Genomic DNA, 22,353 nt, shown 5'->3' with positions numbered 1-22,353 from the left:
CATTTGAATTACCTATTGATAGTAACTCCTTAACATATGTAATTACTATAGGAATTACTTGAGGGCAGGATAAATAAATATTGAAGAAAAAGTAAATTAGTGTCTTATATTTAGGATCAAATTAAAAATCAAACTAATTTTTATATTAAAAACCGAAGATAATATAACGCTCTACGTACTAAACAAACAGTACATTTCTCTAATTCTCCACGCCCTGAAAATGTGGATTCTCTGCTCCTGCTGTCCAGCAAAAAGGAACATAGAGATGTTGCCCTCAAAAATGACTCTTGGATTAATACATGGGGAGGTTTATTGCTTCACCTTTTGAGATCAGCTGTGTAATACTCCCTCCATTCCTTAATACTCATTCGATCCTTAATATAATATCCATTTAATTAATTTGATTAAATTAAGGAAGTTGGGTAAGTTAGTTAATTATAAGAAAAGTGACACATTTTTCCTAAAACACCATAATCATCTTTCTTAATACCACTTCTCCCTCTTCTACTTGATTATAGTCGAGAGAGTATCCATATGGGGTAATTTAGAAAAAAATTAATAAATATGAGAAATGGGTCTTATATTTAGGATCAAAACAAACTCAATAATTGGATCCTATATTAAGGACCAGAGGAGTACTACTATAAGAGTTAATTTGATCATAAATATAAGACCCTACTTCATTTTGTCTTTCATTTAACTAATTTTTTTAATTTATTAAAATTAGTCAATTAGTTTTTATAGTATGGATGAAAGATAGTATATTTCAAGGAATGATGTGGTCATCACCTAGGTCCAACGTCGTCGTTTTATTACCTGGGTTTAATATTGTGATTGTAATGTCCATTATCATCTTGTTTCATGATGTTCGTGTCAGTTGGTTAACTACCAACCGTGATATGATATGTATATAATCCTCCGGTTTTTAATTTATGACTTAATTCTTGAATTAGTTTTAGTCTTAAATATAAGACACATTTATCATATTTATCAATTTTCTCTAAATTATTCCTATGGATACTCTCTCAACCATAATGAAGTAGAAGAGAGGGGGGTATTAAGAAAGATGATTATAGTATTTTAGGAAAAATGTGTCACTTTTTTTATAATTAGCTAATTTACCTAACTTTTTTAATTTAATCAAATTAATTAAATGAGTTTTATATCCGGAGGAGTACTACTTTTGTCAAAATTAGCGCGCCAACGAAGAACAAGCCCCTCGTGCGTATATTTTTCTGATGAGGCGCGTCCTTCTCGTTGAGTATGTAAAGCAAGTATGCACGTACATACGCTCGTGACATGCACGTTGTGTGAACATCTATAAACGCGCGCGCACACGCGCGTGAATTCTCCCAATGACCGAGTCCCGATAATACAATGCATAAAAGTAAACATAGTAACAAACACGAAATAGATTAACAGCTAGGAAGACAAACAGCTGAAGAGAATCAAGAATATCCATTCAATCTAATTATACAATCACTCCATTACAAACGGAGGAAAAAAATGAATAGAAATGGAAATTCTCCCTTCAATCATATCAGATCAGGTCCACATTTGCATTTTTCTGCTAATTGAACAAGGTAAATGTGTGACCTAAAATGTACGCTCAGCACCCGCTGTGTGTATATATAGATGAGGGAAACAAATTAATCAAGGTAATTACAACATCATGACCTTAAATTCATCGAAAGTGAGGACGCCGTCACCATTTAGATCAAATCTGGAGATCATGACTTGGCATTCATCTATGCTTCTGGATTGACCTAATCTGCCAAGCATTCTGCTTAAACTCTTAGGCGTTATACATCCGCTTCCTTCCATCTCGTACATCTTAAACGCTTCTTTCAAGTCTTTCACTTTCTCTTCCTCTTTCCCTCCCTCCACAAACCTCACGAAGTCCTCAAACCCCACCAGGCCATCTCCGTCGGCGTCCAAATACTCCATCGCCGCCTCCGCTTCTTCCTCCGTCAACTCCCCACCTATCGCCTCCACACATTGCCGCAGCTCCTTTGCCGATATCCTCCCGTCTCCGTCTTCGTCGAAGTGCTCAAACACACGACCATACTGCGTCGCCTTATCCATATATGTGATATAGTAATCCGTAATGTCAAGTCTGTCGACGGATGGCATGAAGACAAGATGAAGATGAAGAAGCAACAATACGAGGACTTTGGAAATGGCAAGAGGTAGACGAAGGAGGCATATATATACTGATGAACGACGCGTGTGGGTGCGTGGAATGGGTTGACCAGGTTAACTTGCAGGACGTGGGATAGTTTTAGGTAAAAATTACAATAAGATTCCACTCAAGAAAACTAAACACAAAAAAGTCTATTAAAATTATCAAGTTATTCTGAAGTCTCAAAAAACCTCATTACGAGAGATTTTATCTGTTTAATCACCAATTGTCCTTTTTTTTTTTAACTCCTTGCTTGGATTGAGAGAAAATTATAGAGGAGAAAAAACTAGACAGGAAATCATGAGGAGAAACACATTTTCTCTTACTTGGATATGGGAGAAAATATGAGAGGAAAAAAAAGTAGAGGAGAAAATAAGGTGGGTCCCATGCCTTATTTTCTCTCCAAATTTTCTCTCCATATATGGAAATATTTGGGAAGGAAAACAAGATTTACATGATTGCCCATTCTCTCTCTTCCTCTTCGTATTTATTTTTCTTTTATTATATTTAAAAAGTAATTCATTTTTGTTTTTTAATCTTAAAACAATATTTTTATTCAATAATTTGGTTTTAAAACATAATAATCTGAAAATATATATAAATCAAATAACTTGATTTTAAATTGTTTGGTGATGCTAATGTCAGTATAACTTTTCTATTGCAATATTTAACTTAATTTAATTTTAAATATGATATATTTTGATAAGGATATTTTAGTCATTTAGATATTTGTTAATTTTTTTTCCTCTCTATTTTCTCTCATCCATCCAAGTAAGAGGAATGATAACAACTTCCTTCCAATTTTTCCTTCTCCCTATTTTCTCTCATCTCATTTTCTTTCCTCTCAACTTTTCTCCCCATCCAGGCAGAGCATTAAACTATGCATTGATAAATGAAAAAACAGTTATTAACAACTTAAGAGAAAATGATTAACAACTATCACAGTATATATTAACAACATATTTTTTCAACGTATCACAAAAATATAATGCATGAATTGTCAATATCTGCTGCAATAGTCGTTAATCATTTTTCCTTTAGTCGTTAATAACTATACTTTTAGTTGTCAATGTATACTTGAAAAAAGAAGATAAAGGCAAATTCGTAATTAAATTAATTTGATAATTTTAAGAGACCTTTTTATATTGAATTCTCTTAGATGGAATCTTATTGCAGTTTTTCCTAATTTTAGTTTATATATTTTTTCTCTTTCGTACTGTGGCCGAAGTTGCGTGGCCCTTTCGTAATTAAATGCGAATGGAGAAGGAATCAAGTAGGTTCGAAAATCTGGTGGGGAGAAATTCAGGTCGAAACTTCCGGGGTTGAAGCACCATCTTTTTCTACTTATCTTGATCCATGGGATACGAGGAGCCGTCGAAGAGCCTTCTCCCACATAAAAGGAAACAACTTTAAAAAAAGAGAGAGAGAGTATTAAAGTTGTCGACTTGGAATTCAAAACATAAGAGTTTTTACCAATAAATATCTTGTTTATGCAATCGGGATTGATAGCGTAAAGTGAAATACTATCTCCGGTATTTAATACAAAATCTTATTTAATTTTTATTTTGATCTTAAATATAAAATTTCGATCTATTTTATCTCTTTATGTATTTTTTTTCAAGAAAATCATTATAATAATGATAATTTTATCTAATACACTTAATTAGCAAGAATATTTTAAAAAAGATAACACTTATTCATTTCAAATAACTGATTTAACTTATATCCTTAATCTTCTCAAATTAGTCAATTAGCTCTTATAATTATGATCAGAGGTAGCATTTTCTGTTATGTGTATTTTCATTGTTGAAATGTTTAACAGTAATGACAATTTCAAAGAAATAACGGAGGGTCTTGCTCCTATAACAACCACAGTGATGTTATTGGAAATTGAAAATGGGATGTTAGGGATGGGCGTTTTTTTTTATGCGCGGGTTGACATATCACATGGGCTAAACTCTACCGACATAGTTTTATAATAATAATAATAGCTCGTCTTTTTAATACTGTATAAGAGTTTATTTAATTTTTAATTTAATCTTAAATATAATATCTTCATTTATTTTATTTCTCATATTTATTCATTTTTATAGTTGTTGTATATATTAAATATTTTATTTTTATCTAATACACAGATTAGTAAGGTTACTTTAAGAAAAATAAGCTTTATTTATAACAAATAACTAACTTTACTATTTTTTAATATATTCAAATTAATCAACTAATTAAATAATTTTTATATTAAGAAAATGAAGTGTTATTATTGTTGTTATTATCATCATCATCAGTGGAATTGATTATTTAGTGTTAATTAAGAAGCCGTGAAGCGTACCAGAAAGGACTTCGCAGCTGCCGATTGTACGGCAAGAAAGCGCAGAGAACTTTCCGCCGTGTTTTTTATGGCCGAAAATTTAGATTTTAGACATCTGTGATATAAATCTTGGGAAAAATCGCAACAAAAACCATAGAATTAAAAAAATTACATATAGAGACCAGTTCAAAAAAATTATTATCAAAACCCATATTAATATTGTCATTGGTCCCAATTTATAATTTTTCCAATTTTATGGTCTTTTTTTTTTGCAATTTTTCCTAAATCTTACTCCATCCAGTTAATTTAGCATTTAATCTGATTTTAAATAAAAATTTTAATTTATTTTATCTCTCATATTTATTTAATTTTTAAGATGATTTTTATAATAGTTATACATGTTAAAATTTTATCAATTAGTTCTAACTAATATACATAATTAGTAAGAATATTTAAAAAATATCTATTTATTATAAATAACTAATTTAACTTATTTTTTAATTTATTTAAATTAGTTAATTAATTTTTATATTTAAGGCTACAGGTGGTATTAAAGATCAGGTGTATCATATTAAATATAATAAAATTTAAAAGAAAAAGGAAGGGTTGAGGGGCTCTGGGAGAATGGATGACGGGGACCTTTATGTACAGAGCATTAAATTATTAAAGGGATGGGATGGGATGGGATGGGCCGGCGGAAGCAATGGAAAAAGTCATGTATGTACTATTAATATTAATGTTAATATTATTACCATATTTATTGATGGACGGCGCACCAATGTTTCGAGTTTTGACCAGCCCTGTCCTCTAATTCATGTGCATTTCATTTTTCGTCAGCCGACTCAAAATTAATGCAGCAAATTATTCTAGCTCCCCTTTAAGCCATGCGCTTTACTGGAAATCTAAAAAATAGTACAAATCAACAACATCCCTTATACCCGGGAAACAACAAAAAAAAAAAACAGCCCTTATGCTAACTCCTATACTTAACATAAAAGCTGATGTAAAAACTAGTTGAAAATTGTATTTGATTTTAAATAGAATATTTCAATTTATTTTACTTTTTCGATCCTTAATATAGAATCTAATTGTTGAGTTAATTTTGATCTTAAATATAATACCTATTTCTCATATTTATTATTTTTTTAAGTTACCTATATAGATATTCCCTCAACCATAATTAAGTAAAAGAGGGGAAGGATATTAAGAAAGATGATTATAGTGTTTTAAGAAAAACATATCATATTTCTTAACTTACCTAACTTTCTTAATCTAATCAAATTAGTTAAATAGGTTTTATATTAAAGACTGGAGGAGTATCTCTTAATTTTATAATTCATTCTCTAAAACATTTCTGGTTTTCATTTAAGAGTAGTCATAATTAAAAATATACTTTAAAAAAATTTAACTTATAATCGTTACAGATAATTAACTTATAATTTTTCTTTATCCGCTGAAATTAGTTGGATAGCTCTTGGATAGTAACAAATTTCATATTTTATTTTTATATTAATATTTGTGTTGAATGTCAATTGAGTATTAAACTAAACTGAGATGACTGATCAGACCTTGTTCACGCGTTGCACTTCGTTTAAACTAAGTGTACGTGACTTCCAATGACAAGTTTATCAGAATTCTCCTCTTCTTCCTCCTCCATGTGTGCTGATCATATCACTATTACATAGTAGTACTACCTCTAATCCTAATTATAAGAGCCAGTTGACTAATTTGAGGAGATTAAAGAAGTAAGTTGAGTTAGTTATTGGTCTTAAAGAGGTGTTGTCTTTCCTAAAATATCCTTACTAATCAAGTGTATTGACTAGAACTATCATTATTAGAAGGGCTACTTTGAAAAAAAAAATATAAATATGAGAGACCAAGTGGATTGGGGTCTTATATTTAAGATCAAAATAAAAATCAAATAGAGTTTTATATTAAGGACCGGAGGTAGTAGTATTTATCACATGCTCCTGTTGGATCATATCTAAAAGAAAATCGTTTTCGTGAGCAAATTGGTTTCCCTGTAACTTACTCAACATTTTTCTTTATTTTTTCAGGGTATGACTTTTAATTAGACATCCGGATCAGCAATAGACATTTCAAATACAATTCATCACTTTTTTTAACTTAGACTTTCTTTTGGTTTAGGAACATACAAAATATAGAATAAAACTCTTTATATTATTTTAAAATTTTCAAATGCTACAGAATTCGGGGACCGATCCTCAAAAATCAGCCTGCAGATACATGTATGTAAAATATTTATAATCGTGGCGTGATTTAGTTCTTTCCGATTGTGTACTTCGTTGGCTCTTGAATTGAGTCTGATTGAAAGGTATTTGTGTCCAGAAAAAAAAAACCCAGCCTTAAGTATTTTGTAATCCATGTAGTATCTTGAAATATTTTTTAGTTGTATTTATGAAGTATTTTTTTTGTTTTAGTACTAGATGTATCAAAAAAACATTTTTGAGTGTTTTACGCACTTAAAAAAATATTTTAAGACACTAGATGCATTAAAAAATATTTCACGGTATTGGACCTATCAAAAAATACTTTACAGTATTAAATATATTACAAAATTTTTTTAAAATACCAAATATAACTGGGAAAATATTTAGAGATGCCAAGTTAACCTTCATTTTGGTGTCCTTTCAGTTTTCACTTTCTTGAATTTTAAGAGCTGAGAGACCTTGCAGAACTCAACCCGGCAAACGGGCAGTGTGAAGTTCCGCGGTTCTATGCCCGCTGCGTAGCAGCGTTTTTTGTCAAAGGCCACTCTGCCGATGTCGCCCCTGTGAGATACACGTGTCAGTTCCTCGAGCAATCAAAGTTCCCAGTCTCTTGGACACCATGGACCCAGCTTTACACGTGATCATTATTCGTTAGTACTCCTTGGGATTTCGTAAAAGTGTCATGTCATTCGCGACTGCAGACTTTCCATTTTTTCCCGCCAAAGGTTCAGCCTTTCATTTAACTACCTGTTAAATCCTATATGTAAATCATTTAAAGGAAAAAGTTTTTGTTCAAAACATAAGTGACTTATACTTAATATATATATATTTAATTAAATTAAAGTGTATTATTTTTTTGTCTTGGTGTTAGATACACCATAAAATATTTTAAGATGCATATTTCAGGATATTAGATGCACCTTAATCCTTTTTAATTTTATCTTTATTTAGTGCTATTTGAAAACAGAAAAATAAAAGAAAAACATGATTTATAAATATGAAAAGGAGAAAACTTTAATAGTTATAAAATTAAATTTTTTTGATAATTCAACGTATTATTTGATATGTAAGAATATATTACAAATGACCTACATTAAAGACTAGAATGATATTTAAGTACGTGCCGGTTCACCTCAATTTTTATTTACAAGTCATTATAACTTGTTGAAGCTTAATATTTTTTTGAATAATGCTCTATAATATATAGTTATTATTGAGTTACTATACGAAAGAGAAGGATTAAGAGAAGTACCGGCAATTTACATTTAATATATACTCTTTCTAGTATTTTTATAAAGTCTCGCTAATTATTTTTAAATATTAATAAAATTAGCTGAATTTAGTTTATATTAAAAAAATTTACAATTTTTTAAAAGGACTTACATTTAGAAGGAAAACTTTTCCTTATAAATTTCATATTAATTTATTGGGAAAAAAGATGAGAAGATTATTATAAAGGGGCAATGATTTTTATATTTACAATGATTAATTATAAAATATTTTATTAAATTTTACAATGACCATTATGACAAAGACCAAATAAGAAAATGTTCGAGTGAAAACTAAATCATAATTTTAATAGTGTTTATATAAACTTTGATCCTTTAAATTTGTCTTCCTTTTGGTTTTGATTTTTTAAATTTTAAATCATAGGTTTTGGTCCCTCAAGTTCTTTTTATTTAAAATATTAGTCTATATAATTTAATAAAAATTTGGATAATTTTGCCCATAGAAAAAATAAAACCTATAATTTAAAATTTGAGAGACTAAAAATAAAATAAGAATAAACTTAAAAAATAAAAATTATACTAACTATTTTAAAATATATGAAATATATAAGTGAATTCTTCCCAAGGCCTAACATCTCTGACGGAATGCTTTTGTAACCGCCATACAGAAATTGACAGTTGTCAAAAGTTCCCGCCAGGCTTGCTCCCGCCACGAGCCCTCCTGATTAATTAATGATCACGACCAGCTGGCATTTTCGTAATTAACGCGTTTTTTTACGGCATTTCCCCCAACTTCTCAGTGGGATGAGATCCTCTTAAAACCTCGTGTCGAAATTCCTCAATCCCTCTTGGCGCAGTTTGCTCTGCTCCTTTGTTGTGTGAGATAGAAGCCCTACTGCCACTCGCCGCCGTTGCCAATGGCCGCGATCAGCCTTCGGAGAGTGGCTTCACCACCGTCGCTCAGAGCCCTTGGATTCCTCTCCAACCGAGCGTTCGGATCGGCGGCTTTGGCGGTTCAGTATGACTATGACGACGATGAAGATGAGTACGAGCTGTGCGGGTCCAGAGCCATGGCCGACTCCGCGGGTTGGGCGACGGAGCGTGGAGTTCAGTGGGTAATGATCGGGGAGCCGGGCGTTAAACGGCACGTTTTTGCCGAGAGGCTCTCCAAGTTGCTTGAAGTTCCCCACATTTCTATGGGCAGTCTTCTTCGTCAGGAGCTGACGCCACGCTCTGCTCTCTACCAGCAGGTCATTTCATCTCTTGTAAATTAAGAATTCATGGTTCTGCATTTTTTTTTTTAATTGTTCGGAAAGTTGCGGCAAGAGCATTCGATAGGGAACAATTAGCCGTATGATACGAGGAAAAAGGGTAATAAGCTAATTTCCTGGGCAAAACACCTTGAGCTTGTGTCAAAATCGAGGTAGTTCAGCTGTGGTTTTTGTTTAATATTTTACGAATCGGCAAATGAGTGTTGAAGTCTGGAAGTTCATTATACATGCTTCAGCCTTCAGCTCTGTTGATTTGATAGTCTCTCCTTCCAATGCATGTCATACTTTGTATTCTTACGCATCTTTCTCCATTCCAGATAGCTAATGCTCTGAACGAACGAAAGCTTGTTCCCGAGGAAATAATTTTCGGATTGCTGTCGAGAAGGCTCGAAGAAGGATATTCTAGAGGCGAAAATGGCTTCATTCTGGATGGAATTCCCCGTACAAGGATTCAGGCTGTAAGTTTAATTGCTTTTGTTTTCAGAAATCATAATACTCATGATACCTTATTTCTTTGACCGTGTGAGTTTATTCTCTAGTAACTGATGTCATGCGCAGGAGTTAAGGGACATATGTACTGTATGACTCCTTCCATTTATCATTGACAGTTGCTTATCTGTTACAGGAGATTCTTGATCAAATTGTTCATGTTGATTTGGTTGTGAATTTCAAATGCTTGGAAGAAAACTCCGCGAAGAAAAACCTGGAAAGTGGAAAATTTACACCCCGTCAGGAGTATATACAAATGAGCTGCTGCGGTACTCCATCTGAGCAGTTGCAGGATGAACAATTAAAATCCCGTTGGGGAAGTTCTCGTGAAGAAAATTTCCGCCACCTTGGAGAACAGGTGACAATAACCATTTCTTCCTTTCTAGAAGTTACAGTTAGATATCAGTTACATTTGGTTCTATTATGAGTAACTGCGTCTAATCATTAGTGCTGTTTGTCTTTTCCAGAGCAAGCCGTTGGAAGATTACTACTGTAAGCAGGAGAAGCTTATTAATTTTGAAGTGGCCGGTGGACCTGGAGAAACCTGGCAGGGGCTTCTGGCTGCATTACATCTTCAGCACATTAATGCTAATAGTTCTACACAGAAGTTGACTGCCTAATGGGCCATCACTCTTCCACCCATCGTTCACATTCCTTCGCGGCGTTCTAGTACTTGTGAATATGAGAGCCAGAGTTAATCGGAAATTTTTTAATAATTTCCGCAAGTTTTGTTTCGTATCTTTATTCGTTTTTTTTTTAATTTTGGAAAACACCGAGACTATACCCTTGGTATGTTGCCTAAAGTAAAGAAAGGCACAGAATACGGCCCTGTATGACCACTATATTTTACAAGTGAGCATGTTATCTTCTTTTCTGGTTCTGTGCGCTTTTTTTCAGCTCGTTAATTTTGGGTGACAATGCCGTCCAATAATTATGTGACGATGGCTTTTGGGTTCCGAGGATCTGAACTGTTCTGTGCCGGTCTGCTTTCTCGCAAGCGCCCACTCAAATCAGAATGCACGCTAGTGGCGGACCAGTATATCTTCCCCCTTGACTCTGTTCGTTAATTACTTTCGAGCCAGGCGAACGCCGAGGAGGATAAGATATCCCAGATATCTTATTATCGAGCATCCTCAATCAGGTTCTTAATTTTTCAGTCCATTAATTTCAGGCTTGCTTATAACTAGATTGCTAAACTAGCAAAAGATGCGATAGCTGTCTATTGGGTCAATGCCTCAACTTCTGGTGGTACTTGCAGTCGTTTTCTTTTTAGAATAAATCATACGACCATTGATATTCGATTCTACTGAAGACTTTCTGCATTTCCATTACGGGACAAACTGTTATTAAACAAAATTAGAAACAAGCGTGTGTTGGATAAAAACACCTCAATCTATCAGATATCTGTTCTGGCCTCTAGGACCCTATATTATGTACTAAGCTATACGTCGTGATTGTCTAAATAATATTAATATACATTATGTTACGAATTTATATCTGATGTGGCAAAGGGGATATCGCCGTTTCTTTTGTACAAGTGATGTCCCTCCCAGAAAGGGAGCAGCCAGAGAGTATCATCGCTGTGCAGACTCCGCGAGATTATTCGCTGTTGGCCCATACATCCGTGAGGAGTTTATACCTGACAGCAGATGAATTTTGAATTTCTTTCGACTTCCAGTTGGATTTTGTAGAATGTGGCTTAGACATGAAACCATCGTTAGATATCAAAGACAGTGGAGAGTTTAATTCATCGAGCTCATCATCACTGGCGTATGCCTTTCTGAGAACCGAAGATCTGCTTCTTCTCAGCTTAGTTTCGCTTCCAACCTCTCCAATTATGCTTGCTGTGGAAGATGCAGGGGGAGGCATATAGACTATGGGAGTCGCAATGCATGGGAAGTTTTTGACAGACTCCCCACCGTCCTCGAGGTCCTCCTGTATAAGATCGAAAAAAAGATTTCAAATAAATTCCATGAAATATACTCTACGGTGAGGAGGAAATTCATCACGACATTAAGTGAATTATCAAGAAAACAATGTGCATATTTGTTTATCTAACCTCTGAATCCAGAGCTTCAAAAACGGCAGTTGGAATTGGATCAGGGCAAAACTCATCTGGTGCAAAATTGTTCAAAATCCTCTTGATTACTGGTGCGCTAAACATCGGGCATACCTTCACAAACAAAATTCCTTTCATCATGACTGAGGAAGGAAACTCTTTGCAGTTACGATAATGGAGAAAACTAGGAACATCTCAAGTTCATCACCAAACCTCGCTCCTGGCAGATGTACCCAGTAGCATATCCTTAGGAAGCATCAAGAGTTCGCTCAGTGCATTAAGAAGATGGAAGGACTTGAAAGGTGCATTTTGTTCCCCATCATTAAGGTCATCGTTGTCTTGAAGTGAGTCGTCCTCATCAATACCAAATAGGTCAGTAAGCCATCTAGACCAGTTCCCGATCTGGAAAGTACAGCCCACAGGTCAAAAGAACGTCATGAGTCAATGCACTTTCAACATTATATGGAATAATTTATGTGGAGCCCTCTCATCAGCTATACTGTTGGTCTATTAATAGAGCCACATTCAAGATGAATAAAATTATCCGTAGAAAGAAAAACATGAATTGAACTTGTATTTTCAGGTTTATGTGAGTCATATTGAAGGTCACGCAAGTGCATGAGAAATATACCGCAGTTTTTAGCTGCACACCGGCTCCAAAGCTTGATTTTCCAAGGGGTACTGGAAGAACCTTGGGATCACTAATTGGATCAGATAATGGATCAGTTGGGATCTCATCAGCAGATTCACGAAGAATTGCATTGAACATAGCCACATCTAATCTTGCCACACACTGCTCCATTATCTAAGATTTAGCAAAAGAAAAGCTTTCTGATGTCATGTTCGAGACTTGCAGGTCAGGAGCTTTGTGAGTAATTACATATTAAGCAATTTGCACAAATCATAAGCATGAAGGTAACTTGCAAGTCAACCATCCTGATTCAACTGAATCAAAGATTGGACCAGATATAAAAGAGGCAACCCTCATGACGGTCATTATCACTAACTCAAGATTTCAAGGAGCAGTTTCTATTAAAGATTCACTTGTTACCAGGAATCTCAGGTATTAAATTCCATAGAAGAAGAGAATTTTGAAATCAGGAACAGTAATAGACCAAAAAAGAAAGAATAATAGAAATACGTTTCGACACCATCGTAGAGGGGGAAAATTATAGACTAACCAGTCTAGATAGCACTGGCAAACAGCCACACTCATGCCCTCCAGCTCGAATGGGACACAGCTTTTCATAGGCTTCCCTAAAAGCATTCTTCCAAATATCTTGTGAAAACTTCCCCTGTTCGTGATCACGCGAGCTAGACAACTTTCCAAAGGTTTTCCATGAGGAAGAGCCTGCACCGTTTTTGGTGAACTTTGCATCACCACGATGTTGCATATGTGGAGTCATAGTCTGGATACAGACCAGGAAGAACTCGGATTAGATGCCAACAGGATTTTGTAATATTTAACCAGATCTAGAATGCTGCTTTAGGGTTGTTTTGAAGGAGAAAATAGTTAAGGGATTACCAGCCACCAGATAGATTCCACAATGCGAGAGAAGATCCAAGCTTCTACCTTTTCCAGTGCTGATATGTATACAAGGGGGTCATCCCAGTTACCAAAACCTCCTTGCTCAACAGTGGTATTTTCATTTTTTCTGGGAGAGGATCCCTTCCATCGCAACGAGAGAGTTATCTTGTCATTCCCCTCTTTCCCAGTTTTCCTTTTGACACTAGGTCCAGCAGTAGCAGAGGGTACCACTTTTTTTATGGTTTGGCATATAATTGTTCGCAACACAATAGAATTAGACAACCAAAATGTCAACCTGTAGTCGGGTGCCAGAGGTCAATCAGGTGGTAGAGCTTATGATGAAGATATAATTTCTCTAATGTAGCAAGAACTAGCAAAATATCATATCAGTTCATCAACCTCTAACCACTACTCTGACTCATTAGATAGGACCGTTGGCAAGATATCTACTGCATTCACCATTTGATCTTATATCTAATTATTTGTAAAGTTTAAATTAAGCTAAGTCTCATTTTGTAAGTATTTTGACAGAGCCATCTAGGCAAGCTTAGCAAATAATGAAGGAAACTTTATTTAAGCTGACGAATCCCCTTGTTTTCTCAATTAACTGATCAAAGGCAATATCATTTTTACTGACCTCTAACTTTTTATGACGATGCAATTAGTTTTGATGCTTGAACTACAAAATATATCAAAATGTTAACTTAATTCATGATATGATGTGTTAAAGGATAAATGATACTATGTAATCTTTCCTCCCTCACCATTATCCAGAGAATTAGTTATTAATGATAGTTTATTTTCCGTTTCTGTTTTCTGTATTTATGATTATATTAAGTAATATTATAAATAGAAATAAGTGGATGATGATCACTTCTTAGCCTCACTGTTAGCACAAATTTCAACAGGTTGGCGGGAAAATGCTTAAAATTATATGCAATAGAAAATATGTTTAGCTCAGGTGTACCTTGGGACATCATTTCCACACGCCTTTGCAACGAGTACTAGTCCATGAACGGCACTTTTAGCAGCCCCAGCCCTTCTTGCTTGAATATTTTCTTTACAAGCATGAAAATACAGCCTAGAAAGGCGCCGAGCTGGGGCATATATCTTACTCATGGAGCTTCCGTGCTCAGCAACTATAGAATATAGAGCAACCTCTATTGCCGCAGCTTCTCTTAACTCTCCTTCAAGCATCTTTATCTTGCTTTCCAAAAGATTGATTTTACTGTCTGAAACTGAACCCCTTGCTTCTTTTGGATAAACCTTGGAATCTTTTTTGTCACTGACTCTGATATTCCCTCCATTATTTTGTGCGTCTCCAACCATGCCAGCACCCTTCACTTCAGCATGATGATTGCTGCCAGGTGATCCTGTACTCAGTGTTGAGTCTGTCGGTGACCTTACAGACTTTACATGATTTAATCTTTCACTTTTCAGACTATGGCCTTTTGAACCAATATTTGTCCCATTATATGCAGTTGCACTCAATGAGATTTGATCTTTGACACCTTCAGTTACAGATTGTTCATCTGACGTCACGTGGCATTGCTTATACAAATCAGAAATTTCATTTTCATGTTTATCCTCAACAGAAGTACGGTAAGATTTATCACTTATGCCTTCCACATGATAATTTTCAGCTTCCTTACATCCCTTATAAAGTTTGTCGTTGATTTCAGAATCATCCTTGCTTGCAGTGCCAGGATTCTTTCCCTCATAGTGATTACTATCTGGAGATGCTGCGTTGCTAGGATAGCCATGAGAAGTGTATTCATTGCGGTTTAATTGAGAATCTGTAGTTATAGTTCCACTTGTATCAGCATTTATTTGAAACTCCTGATTCAAATGCTCGTAGTAGCTGCTGTCAGTCCTGGTCTTAGGATTTTCGTCAAAATTATCAAGTGCCAAAGATGGGAAAGAACGATGACTGATTGACGAGACAACATGCTTTTGGGATGTCACTGACCTATGATGAGAACTAATAGAAGCTTGACCATTTAGTGGACTCTCAAGATGAGATGATAGTTCATCCACTGACGATGTGTATGGTGAACTCCTCTCCAGCTTCTTATATGTATCTTGTGGTATTGTATTCAATTTTCCAATCCTTGTTTCCAAAGCCAGTGGATGCTTCTTATCATTCCTACCTGTGTTTTGAGTAGATCCATTCTGCGATTTGGTTACAATTATCATATCAAATAATATAGTATGATGAGGATTTGTGATATTCTGAGATTCAACCAACAAGCAGACTGCATTATTATGCCATTGATGGAAAGCGAAGATACAGTTTCTCTTTTTACATGAAATTCAGAAGAACAAAGATGCTTTCATGCATTAGTGGTCTCTAATCCCTCTCCAACGGATGTTACTAGTGATTGCATGAGTACACATAGAACATAAATCTGCACTGTAAAATGCCTTTTAAAAAACTACGGCAAAAAAATGCCTTTTTAAAAACGTTTGCTCGTCAAAAGTGACCAACAAGCCCCAAGTGAAAGATCCCCTTTTTTCCTCTCTATCTCTTTAATTGGTCATGTTCTATCTTTCACAAGACTAGGCCTTTGCAAATAAATAGTCACGCACATTAATCTTAACACAGTTACAAAAAGGTAGAGTGGACGCTTCAGTCAATACGAGGAAGGAATGGAAGAAAACAAAGGTACCTCTTGAAGTTCAGGAGTTATGTTTCCATTGGACTCAAGGGCAGGAGTAACTGCAGCCACAGATGAATGTGAGGAAATATCATCATCAGTAAAAGAGGCAATCTCAGCCTCCTCAGTGTATTCTTCATTCATCAATTCCAAGACAGAGTCACCAACACTTTTTCCCTTCGACACAGCTTTTGAAAACCTATCCTTTAAGGACGAGCTATTGTGATCTTTTTCAATAGGCTGAATTTTAATGAACAAAAGTGGTTGATCTGTGTTTCTGAAGTTTCTCTTGCAGTTCAATGGAGCACTAATGCTCAACGTCTCTTTGAGCATACCATAATCTGCCAAATCTATGAGCGCAGTTCCCAACAACTGACCTTTAACAGCCTTATCTCTTCGAGGCTCATACAAGTTGAACTCCAAACAATTCTTTTGGAATACATCAGCATTACCGCCTCTGACAGACATATCCCTCAACAGAGTAACAGGAAGATTAAATGACTCATTAAATTCAATTTTTCCTTCACCGATAACAGAACCAAGAGAGGGGACAACAACATTGGTAGAACCTGAACTGCGTCCACCATTCCCCCATTGAATTAATACAGAACGAAGAGATCTGAGGGATTGAGTAGGGGGCCAAGGTTTGATCTCCTGTATATGAACAAGGTAATCAATTTGAACAGTGGTACTTCTCCTGTTCTTTCCTTTCAAGCCTAGAACCATTGCTGCAGATATGATGACTCCTGTACTGATGAATTAATCACTTCAAACCTCAATGTTGTGAGATGTGTGAAATCACAAGCCCTCTGAAGTGCAACAGATTAAGTGCAGGAAATTAGGATGGACGATTACGTTTTAAAGATAATAGAAGTCAGAAATCAGGAGAATGCAATACAGAGAATGAGAAAATTGAGATCGTATTCCTATGGAATCATTAAGGGAAAAAATCTATTTGGCCCTTACCTTTCGTCTCTGACTGTGAGTGTGCTTCAGCTGACTCAAGATGAGAAGAAAGGGATGAGAAACCGTGAGAGTCAAGAGAGCTCTACAGTGAGTTGGCTAAGCAAGACGCAGCATTTGAGAATATATCTAAGACTTGGACACTGAAGCCACTACACATACTATTTGAAAGTTGAAATGAAGTCAGGACAAAACCTCCCGCCTTTCAGAAAATGATTGCATTGAGCATATAAACAGAGTTTGTTTACGAGCTGGACTAACATACAAATGCAGAAAATTCTCACCTGCTAGTCCTCATAACCAAAGTAAGAAACATCAGATCCACCGAGGCGGAGTGCGTCAGAAAATCCATTAAAAGAACCATGCAAGTTTTTTTTTTTTTTTTTTGACCAAGAAAAAGAACCATGCAAGTTGAAGCTTAAAGTAAGCAAAAATTTCATGAACTTACTTGCAAGTTAAATAATAAACACATGAACACAAATGCATTTAAAAACCAAAAAAAGGCGTAAAACATAACAAGAGGCAGATTTAGCTTAAGGTAAGCTTACCGGAAAAAGTAGTGGGTGGAAGTGGTAGGACTGACAAAGCGGCAAAAACTAGCTGGAGAAGTTCGTTGTCATGACTCCGAAATGGGTCCTCGTTTCTGAGACTCCAAGATATCTGAGTCTGTGGGACTCACAAGCTGACAGTGAAAGATGACTGACGATGTTATGCCTCCCCAAAAATACAATAAAATATTAAAAACGGAATTAAATAAAAATAAATAAAAAAGATGACGGTGAATATAAATTACAAGCTGAACACGGTAATTTATTATTTTGTATCATCAGTGTTAAATTTTCATGACAATTGTACTAAGTAGCCAAAACAAAATTTATGGACATAGTCCCAAGAAAATGGATTGAGAATTTAGGGATAGTGGTGTGCGTTTGCACCCTGACCTCCTTTCTTTTTCGAATTTGTCAGGGGCTGGGCTCTTCTCGCCATGGTTCTCACATGCATATTGTCCTTATATCATTATTTCTCTTGTCCGTTTCGAAGTTTGAAGCACAATGCTTAGGTATATGGCTTCAGGTAAATGTTCGAGTTTCAATTCGGTGTCCGTACTCCAATTCAGTTCAATAATGTATCTTCTTAATATTAGTAAACAATTATTAAATACGGTGTTTGGATGAAAACTAAACCATGATTTTAAAAATATTTTTACAATATACGAAATAAATATATAGAGGAATTTGTCTCGTTTTGCGAAAAAATACTTTGTGAAATACTTTTGGATGCTTCCAAACAACTCAATACAGCCAAGAAAACAGAGAAAGTAAAGAAAGCTGACTTCATGGGAATCTAGGGTTAGTGGCTTGGTGCCATGGTTACATTACGGCGTCAGTAAAACAAATAGAAAGTAATTGCAGGAGTTTCAATTGAAATGTTTGTAAAATCAGAGGGATCAAAAACGATGTTCTGAAACAGAGGTTGCCTGAATTAAGTTAGGGCGTTCTCAAATCTCTATACTCGTGTGCAAGATTACGAATTTAGCCAACGGTCTTATTTTTTCCGTCTTCCCATTTTTTAACGTTTTCTTTTCGGCCAATTTTTTTTTTCTCTAATCAAAGATTTAGTTCTGTGAGATTTGTATTTGTTTGGCTATGTCGTGGTGGGCAAAAAAGGGATACACAAGAAAGAGATTTGTTTAGTTGTGTCCAATGCAAGAGCTAATTTCGCTCGCTTAAAGCATGTTAATAGAGTGGTCTGCAATTTCAGACTGCAGGATTTAAATCAAGCAGGCCATCCCTTCAAGAAAAGCAACATCAAACTTGTTTTGATGGTTAGGTTGAGATCTTCAAAACATCACCCACAAGAAAAGGGGGAAAATCTATAGAAATTAGAAAGCATGTATAGCTCCCTGCTCTAGTTGGAATTTCAAGTGACCTGAATTTCAATTTGATGTGAGTGTGTAGCAATCAAAGCACGAAAGGGGCTAAAGCATAGCTTATGTGCTATTTGTCACCTAACACTCCTTACAAGGTTGGGTGCACCAGTCTCCATCATAATAGTACAAGACCAATGTGCGGTTAACTAGTTTACCTTGTAAAGCTCAGCTTGCAAATCCATTTTATTTTTTGGCATAATAATCTTAACTTCATTCTCCAAAGCGGATAATGTCATCGGTTGCGCTGTCCACTTCAAGATCACGACTGACTAAAGTATACCTTAAATATATGATATTTTTCTTTGCTTTTACGTTATACATTTTATTTTTTGCCAAGATAAAGCCATAGATTTGTCTGTCCTTGAAGTGGGATTTGACGCTCCTCCTTCCCTCTCCTTTTTGTTTCAGTTCAGCAATGAGATATTCCCTCTGCCCCTCTAATCTGATAACTCTTCTTTATTTACAAATAAAAGGACAGACAAGTTCCTGCTAGAAGTTGGCACAAGAAGCTGTTAATCAGAAAAGTAACCGCTAACTTTATTTCGTCACGACCTCATGCTGGCGGCGGTTATAAAAGTTCATGACTTGCTTTAATGTCCTGAATTTGAACTCTTGTTCCTGATTCTATAAAGAATATCAATCCCTTCTACCTCTACCTGATCAAAACTCTATAGAGACATGAAAAAACAACATCTACAACTTTACATCTGTTGTTGCAATCTGACACTGCAGTTACTTATGGATCCTACGATGATTCTGGGGTTTAATAATCTGCTTTGTCGGAGAAGGATGTGAACCAATTGAATCCCAGGATTTGTCCCTCCTATAATCTTGAGATTCTGATGTAGATTCTGAATTCTGGTCTGCATCTGCTGTGGCCTGCACTTGAGCTGCATACTGTAAGTTCCACAGGACATCCTCGAATGAGGGGCGAGAGGAAAGTTCTGGAGATATGCATTTGGTTGTTATCGCTATTGCGATTGATAATGACTCTTGAGAGCTAGATGTCAACACTATGGGATCCACAATTTTCCTTCTGCCATCTTGACTTCCGAAGGATGCCTGTTGTTCACATAAACAAATCAGTATCCCAAAACTTCTGCATTTTGTCATTCATCCAAGAAATTTAAAACTCGTGAATTCTCAGGACTTTGACCAGAATTGAACGTTAAAGGTCGGGATGAAACTTTAGAAAGAACTGGAAGCCTCATTATAGCAAAGATTGAAGAATATGAAAATTTCACAGTACAAGACTACCCAGCCATTTAATATGTTCAACGAGACACAGGTTTCCATAAGTTTTCCTGTTACCTTCTCATTCAGAAAAAACGCTTCCCCTTGTCCGCTTGCTATAGGTCCAACAAGTGATTCAAGTAATATGAACCCGAAGTTATAAACATCATCCTCAAATGCTGCCCTTTGGCTGCAAGAACAGTTGGGCAGAATGATTTGTTGGTCACTGATCAACAACACAAATAGAACCAAACCATCCAATATGTCATTGAAGAAAAAGGATTTAAACTATATGCAAGACATTCAGCATTCTACTTTTCATAAAGAGTAGAACGGCCAACATGTTAAGACAACTAATATAGCAACGGCTATGGTTGTGGCTGTGAGAACAGGATATGAGTTCAATGCATAAAGAGGGCAATAGGGGAGTGCAAATTTAAAATCCAGTTATAAGCAGTAACTGGTAGTAAAATAAGCTACTATCAGCATCCATACCATGATTTTGAGTCCTGTCTCTTTGCCTGTCCAATAATTAGAAAGAAACGAGTCACTAAATAATCATTCATATTGCATATAGGTCAAACAGCTGAGTTCAATAGCGAGCAAACATACCTCAAACCTTTCAATCTCTTCTCCGAGGATGGACATTCCATAGTCGCTTAACTTGGGAAAGCGATGCTCATCAAGCAAAATATTGTCTGTCTTCAATCGGTTGTTAAAACAACCTGGAATAACCCCAGTATGTAAAAAGTGCACAGCCTTGGCAACCCCAATTAAAATTGCCAATCTATCAGACCACTTGAGCGGCTTCTCTAGAGAAAACTCTGCAGGTATAAATAAAGCTAGATTAGTGGGTCTAGAACTTCGAGATTAAATCGGTCATATAAAGAGGGGCTAAAAAAACTGGACACGAGTTCTCTGTAGTTTCATCCTGAGTAGGGAGTTCTGTATAATTGCAATTCCAGATAAAAGAAACAAGATATGATGTCTCGAAGAAAGCAACAAATGGTGATATTTTAAGCTCTCAACTATACACTATGATGCCACACCAACCTGACAGATAGGCTCGGTAACTCCCATTGAGCACATACTCATATACAAGATGAAGTTTGTAGGTGGTTGAATCATCTTGTTCACTATTATCAATACAATAACCCAATAGGCTGACCAAATTTGGATGTTGAAGCTTTGAGAATAAATCCAACCGAGCTTTAAGATTTTGAATTGAGCATTTCTCTGACAGAACTAAAGATCGTATTGCCACGTAGGATCCATTCTCTAGTTTCCTTTGTATAGCTGAAATGCGGAAATCACACAGAATTGGAGACCAGGGAAAAAAGAACAGTTAAAGTAACGTTTTAAGTCTGAAGGGTACCTTTCCTAAGGAGCCTTCACTAATAAAAGCTGACAAGTCAAAGTCTCTTGTGGCTTCCCTCAATTCTTCAACTGAAATTGGTCGACAGATTGATGTAGCTTGTGCCCCTAGCTTCACTGCCTGAGAAATGAACCCTTAAGAAATTGAAAACAGAACATTAACTATTTCAGATGTGCATATCCAATAAAAAACTACAGACTTGAAGACTCGCTATATATTACTATATTAAGATCGAACAATAGAACCTTGTTCTTTAACTAGCATACTTACTGGCATTTGCGAGGAATTGAGATGAAAACCCTGTAGTGGAATTATCTTGCGCGTTCTTTGGCAACAAATGATGCTTAGCTGCCCTTCTCCTCAGACATTTTCTACAAAAGAAAACTCCTAATACCGAAATCCCAAGGACAAGAACAAGTCCAATAAGGATGGCCCCTGCTAACGTTATTTTCCGCGCCATTGATTTCTTCCTCTCCGTATTGGATTCTTCACAATAAGAACCTGGCTGCTGATCTTGAGAATCGAGAGTTAAACAATTTCCATCATATTTGACAACTCTTCTATTGGACGTATTGGCCAAGCAAGAAGGAAGTTCACCAATTAATTTGTTACTAGAAATGTCCACAAAACCAAGTTTGCTGCTACAACTTAGTTTATCTGGAAGTGACCCGCTCAGCACATTGCTACCCAAATTCAAATAGCTGATGCTTGGCAATGAGAACAAGAAAGATGGAGGTATTCCACTCAGATGATTTGCCGAGAGATCTAGATGTTGAAGCCGACCCAATTCACTGAACTGCTTCGGTATCTCGCCAGAAAATGAGTTATTACTTAGCAGAACTGTGACCACTCCTGCGGGCATCAATGGCAGTTTAGAACCTAAACGGTTTTCTCT

General features: G+C 35.7%; 3 protein-coding genes and 1 pseudogene across 5 annotated transcripts; 1 reads left to right on the top strand and 3 right to left on the bottom strand.

Moving 5' to 3' along the window:
• Positions 1–1,428: 1,428 nt before the first annotated feature.
• LOC114729591 (putative calcium-binding protein CML19) lies at positions 1,429–2,133 on the bottom strand. Its single transcript, XM_028916617.1, has one exon. It carries the CDS (start codon positions 2,131–2,133, stop codon positions 1,663–1,665), a length of 471 nt encoding a protein of 156 aa, XP_028772450.1. The 3' UTR covers positions 1,429–1,662.
• A 6,674-nt stretch (positions 2,134–8,807) lies between these two features.
• LOC114729596 (probable adenylate kinase 7, mitochondrial) lies at positions 8,808–10,585 on the top strand. 2 transcript variants are annotated; one of them, XM_028916623.1, is made up of 5 exons: positions 8,808–9,203; positions 9,542–9,682; positions 9,850–9,925; positions 9,953–10,071; positions 10,181–10,585. In XM_028916623.1, exons 1-5 carry the CDS (start codon positions 8,871–8,873, stop codon positions 10,331–10,333), a joined length of 822 nt encoding a protein of 273 aa, XP_028772456.1. In that variant the 5' UTR covers positions 8,808–8,870; the 3' UTR covers positions 10,334–10,585. The 2 variants fall into 2 exon arrangements, with proteins under 2 accessions (XP_028772456.1, XP_028772455.1); XM_028916622.1 differs by having other exon boundaries at positions 9,850–10,071.
• Positions 10,586–11,009: 424 nt separating this feature from the next.
• Positions 11,010–17,275, bottom strand: LOC114729595 (uncharacterized). 2 transcript variants are annotated; one of them, XM_028916621.1, is made up of 11 exons: positions 17,205–17,275; positions 16,924–17,081; positions 15,970–16,766; positions 15,270–15,472; positions 14,268–15,173; positions 13,298–13,595; positions 12,954–13,181; positions 12,404–12,577; positions 11,986–12,174; positions 11,773–11,886; positions 11,010–11,648 (listed from the first exon to the last, which is right to left on the bottom strand). In XM_028916621.1, the coding sequence occupies exons 3-11, from the start codon at positions 16,681–16,683 to the stop codon at positions 11,313–11,315; spliced, it is 3,162 nt and encodes a 1,053-aa protein (XP_028772454.1). In that variant the 5' UTR covers positions 16,684–16,766; positions 16,924–17,081; positions 17,205–17,275; the 3' UTR covers positions 11,010–11,312. The 2 variants fall into 2 exon arrangements, with proteins under 2 accessions (XP_028772454.1, XP_028772453.1); XM_028916620.1 differs by having other exon boundaries at positions 14,268–15,472.
• Positions 17,276–19,362: 2,087 nt separating this feature from the next.
• LOC114729598 (probable inactive leucine-rich repeat receptor-like protein kinase At3g03770) lies at positions 19,363–22,347 on the bottom strand (annotated as a pseudogene).
• Between the last annotated feature and the right edge of the window lie 6 nt (positions 22,348–22,353).

Source organism: Neltuma alba, unplaced genomic scaffold (genome assembly GCF_004799145.2).
Source record: "Neltuma alba isolate B1F8T4 unplaced genomic scaffold, ASM479914v2 tig00012648_pilon, whole genome shotgun sequence".
In the NCBI taxonomy this organism is placed as follows: domain Eukaryota; kingdom Viridiplantae; phylum Streptophyta; class Magnoliopsida; order Fabales; family Fabaceae; genus Neltuma; species Neltuma alba.
Note: the sequence above shows the minus strand (reverse complement) of the source record. Positions and strands in the feature narration are given on the sequence as shown.

Bases quoted from the DNA above. Each gene is read 5' to 3' on its own strand.
- LOC114729596 (XM_028916622.1), top strand. From the start codon at position 8,871: ATGGCCGCGATCAGCCTTCGGAGAGTGGCTTCACCACCGTCGCTCAGA. The intron at 9,204-9,541 runs GTCATTTCATCT...TCTCCATTCCAG, and splicing joins GCTCTGCTCTCTACCAGCAG to ATAGCTAATGCTCTGAACGA. The intron at 9,683-9,849 runs GTAAGTTTAATT...TATCTGTTACAG, and splicing joins CCCGTACAAGGATTCAGGCT to GAGATTCTTGATCAAATTGT.
- LOC114729595 (XM_028916620.1), bottom strand. From the start codon at position 16,683: ATGGTTCTAGGCTTGAAAGGAAAGAACAGGAGAAGTACCACTGTTCAA. The intron at 12,175-12,403 runs GTATATTTCTCA...TGTACTTTCCAG, and splicing joins GTGTGCAGCTAAAAACTGCG to ATCGGGAACTGGTCTAGATG. The intron at 11,649-11,772 runs GTTAGATAAACA...GATCTTATACAG, and splicing joins TTGAAGCTCTGGATTCAGAG to GAGGACCTCGAGGACGGTGG.
- LOC114729591 (XM_028916617.1), bottom strand. From the start codon at position 2,133: ATGCCATCCGTCGACAGACTTGACATTACGGATTACTATATCACATAT.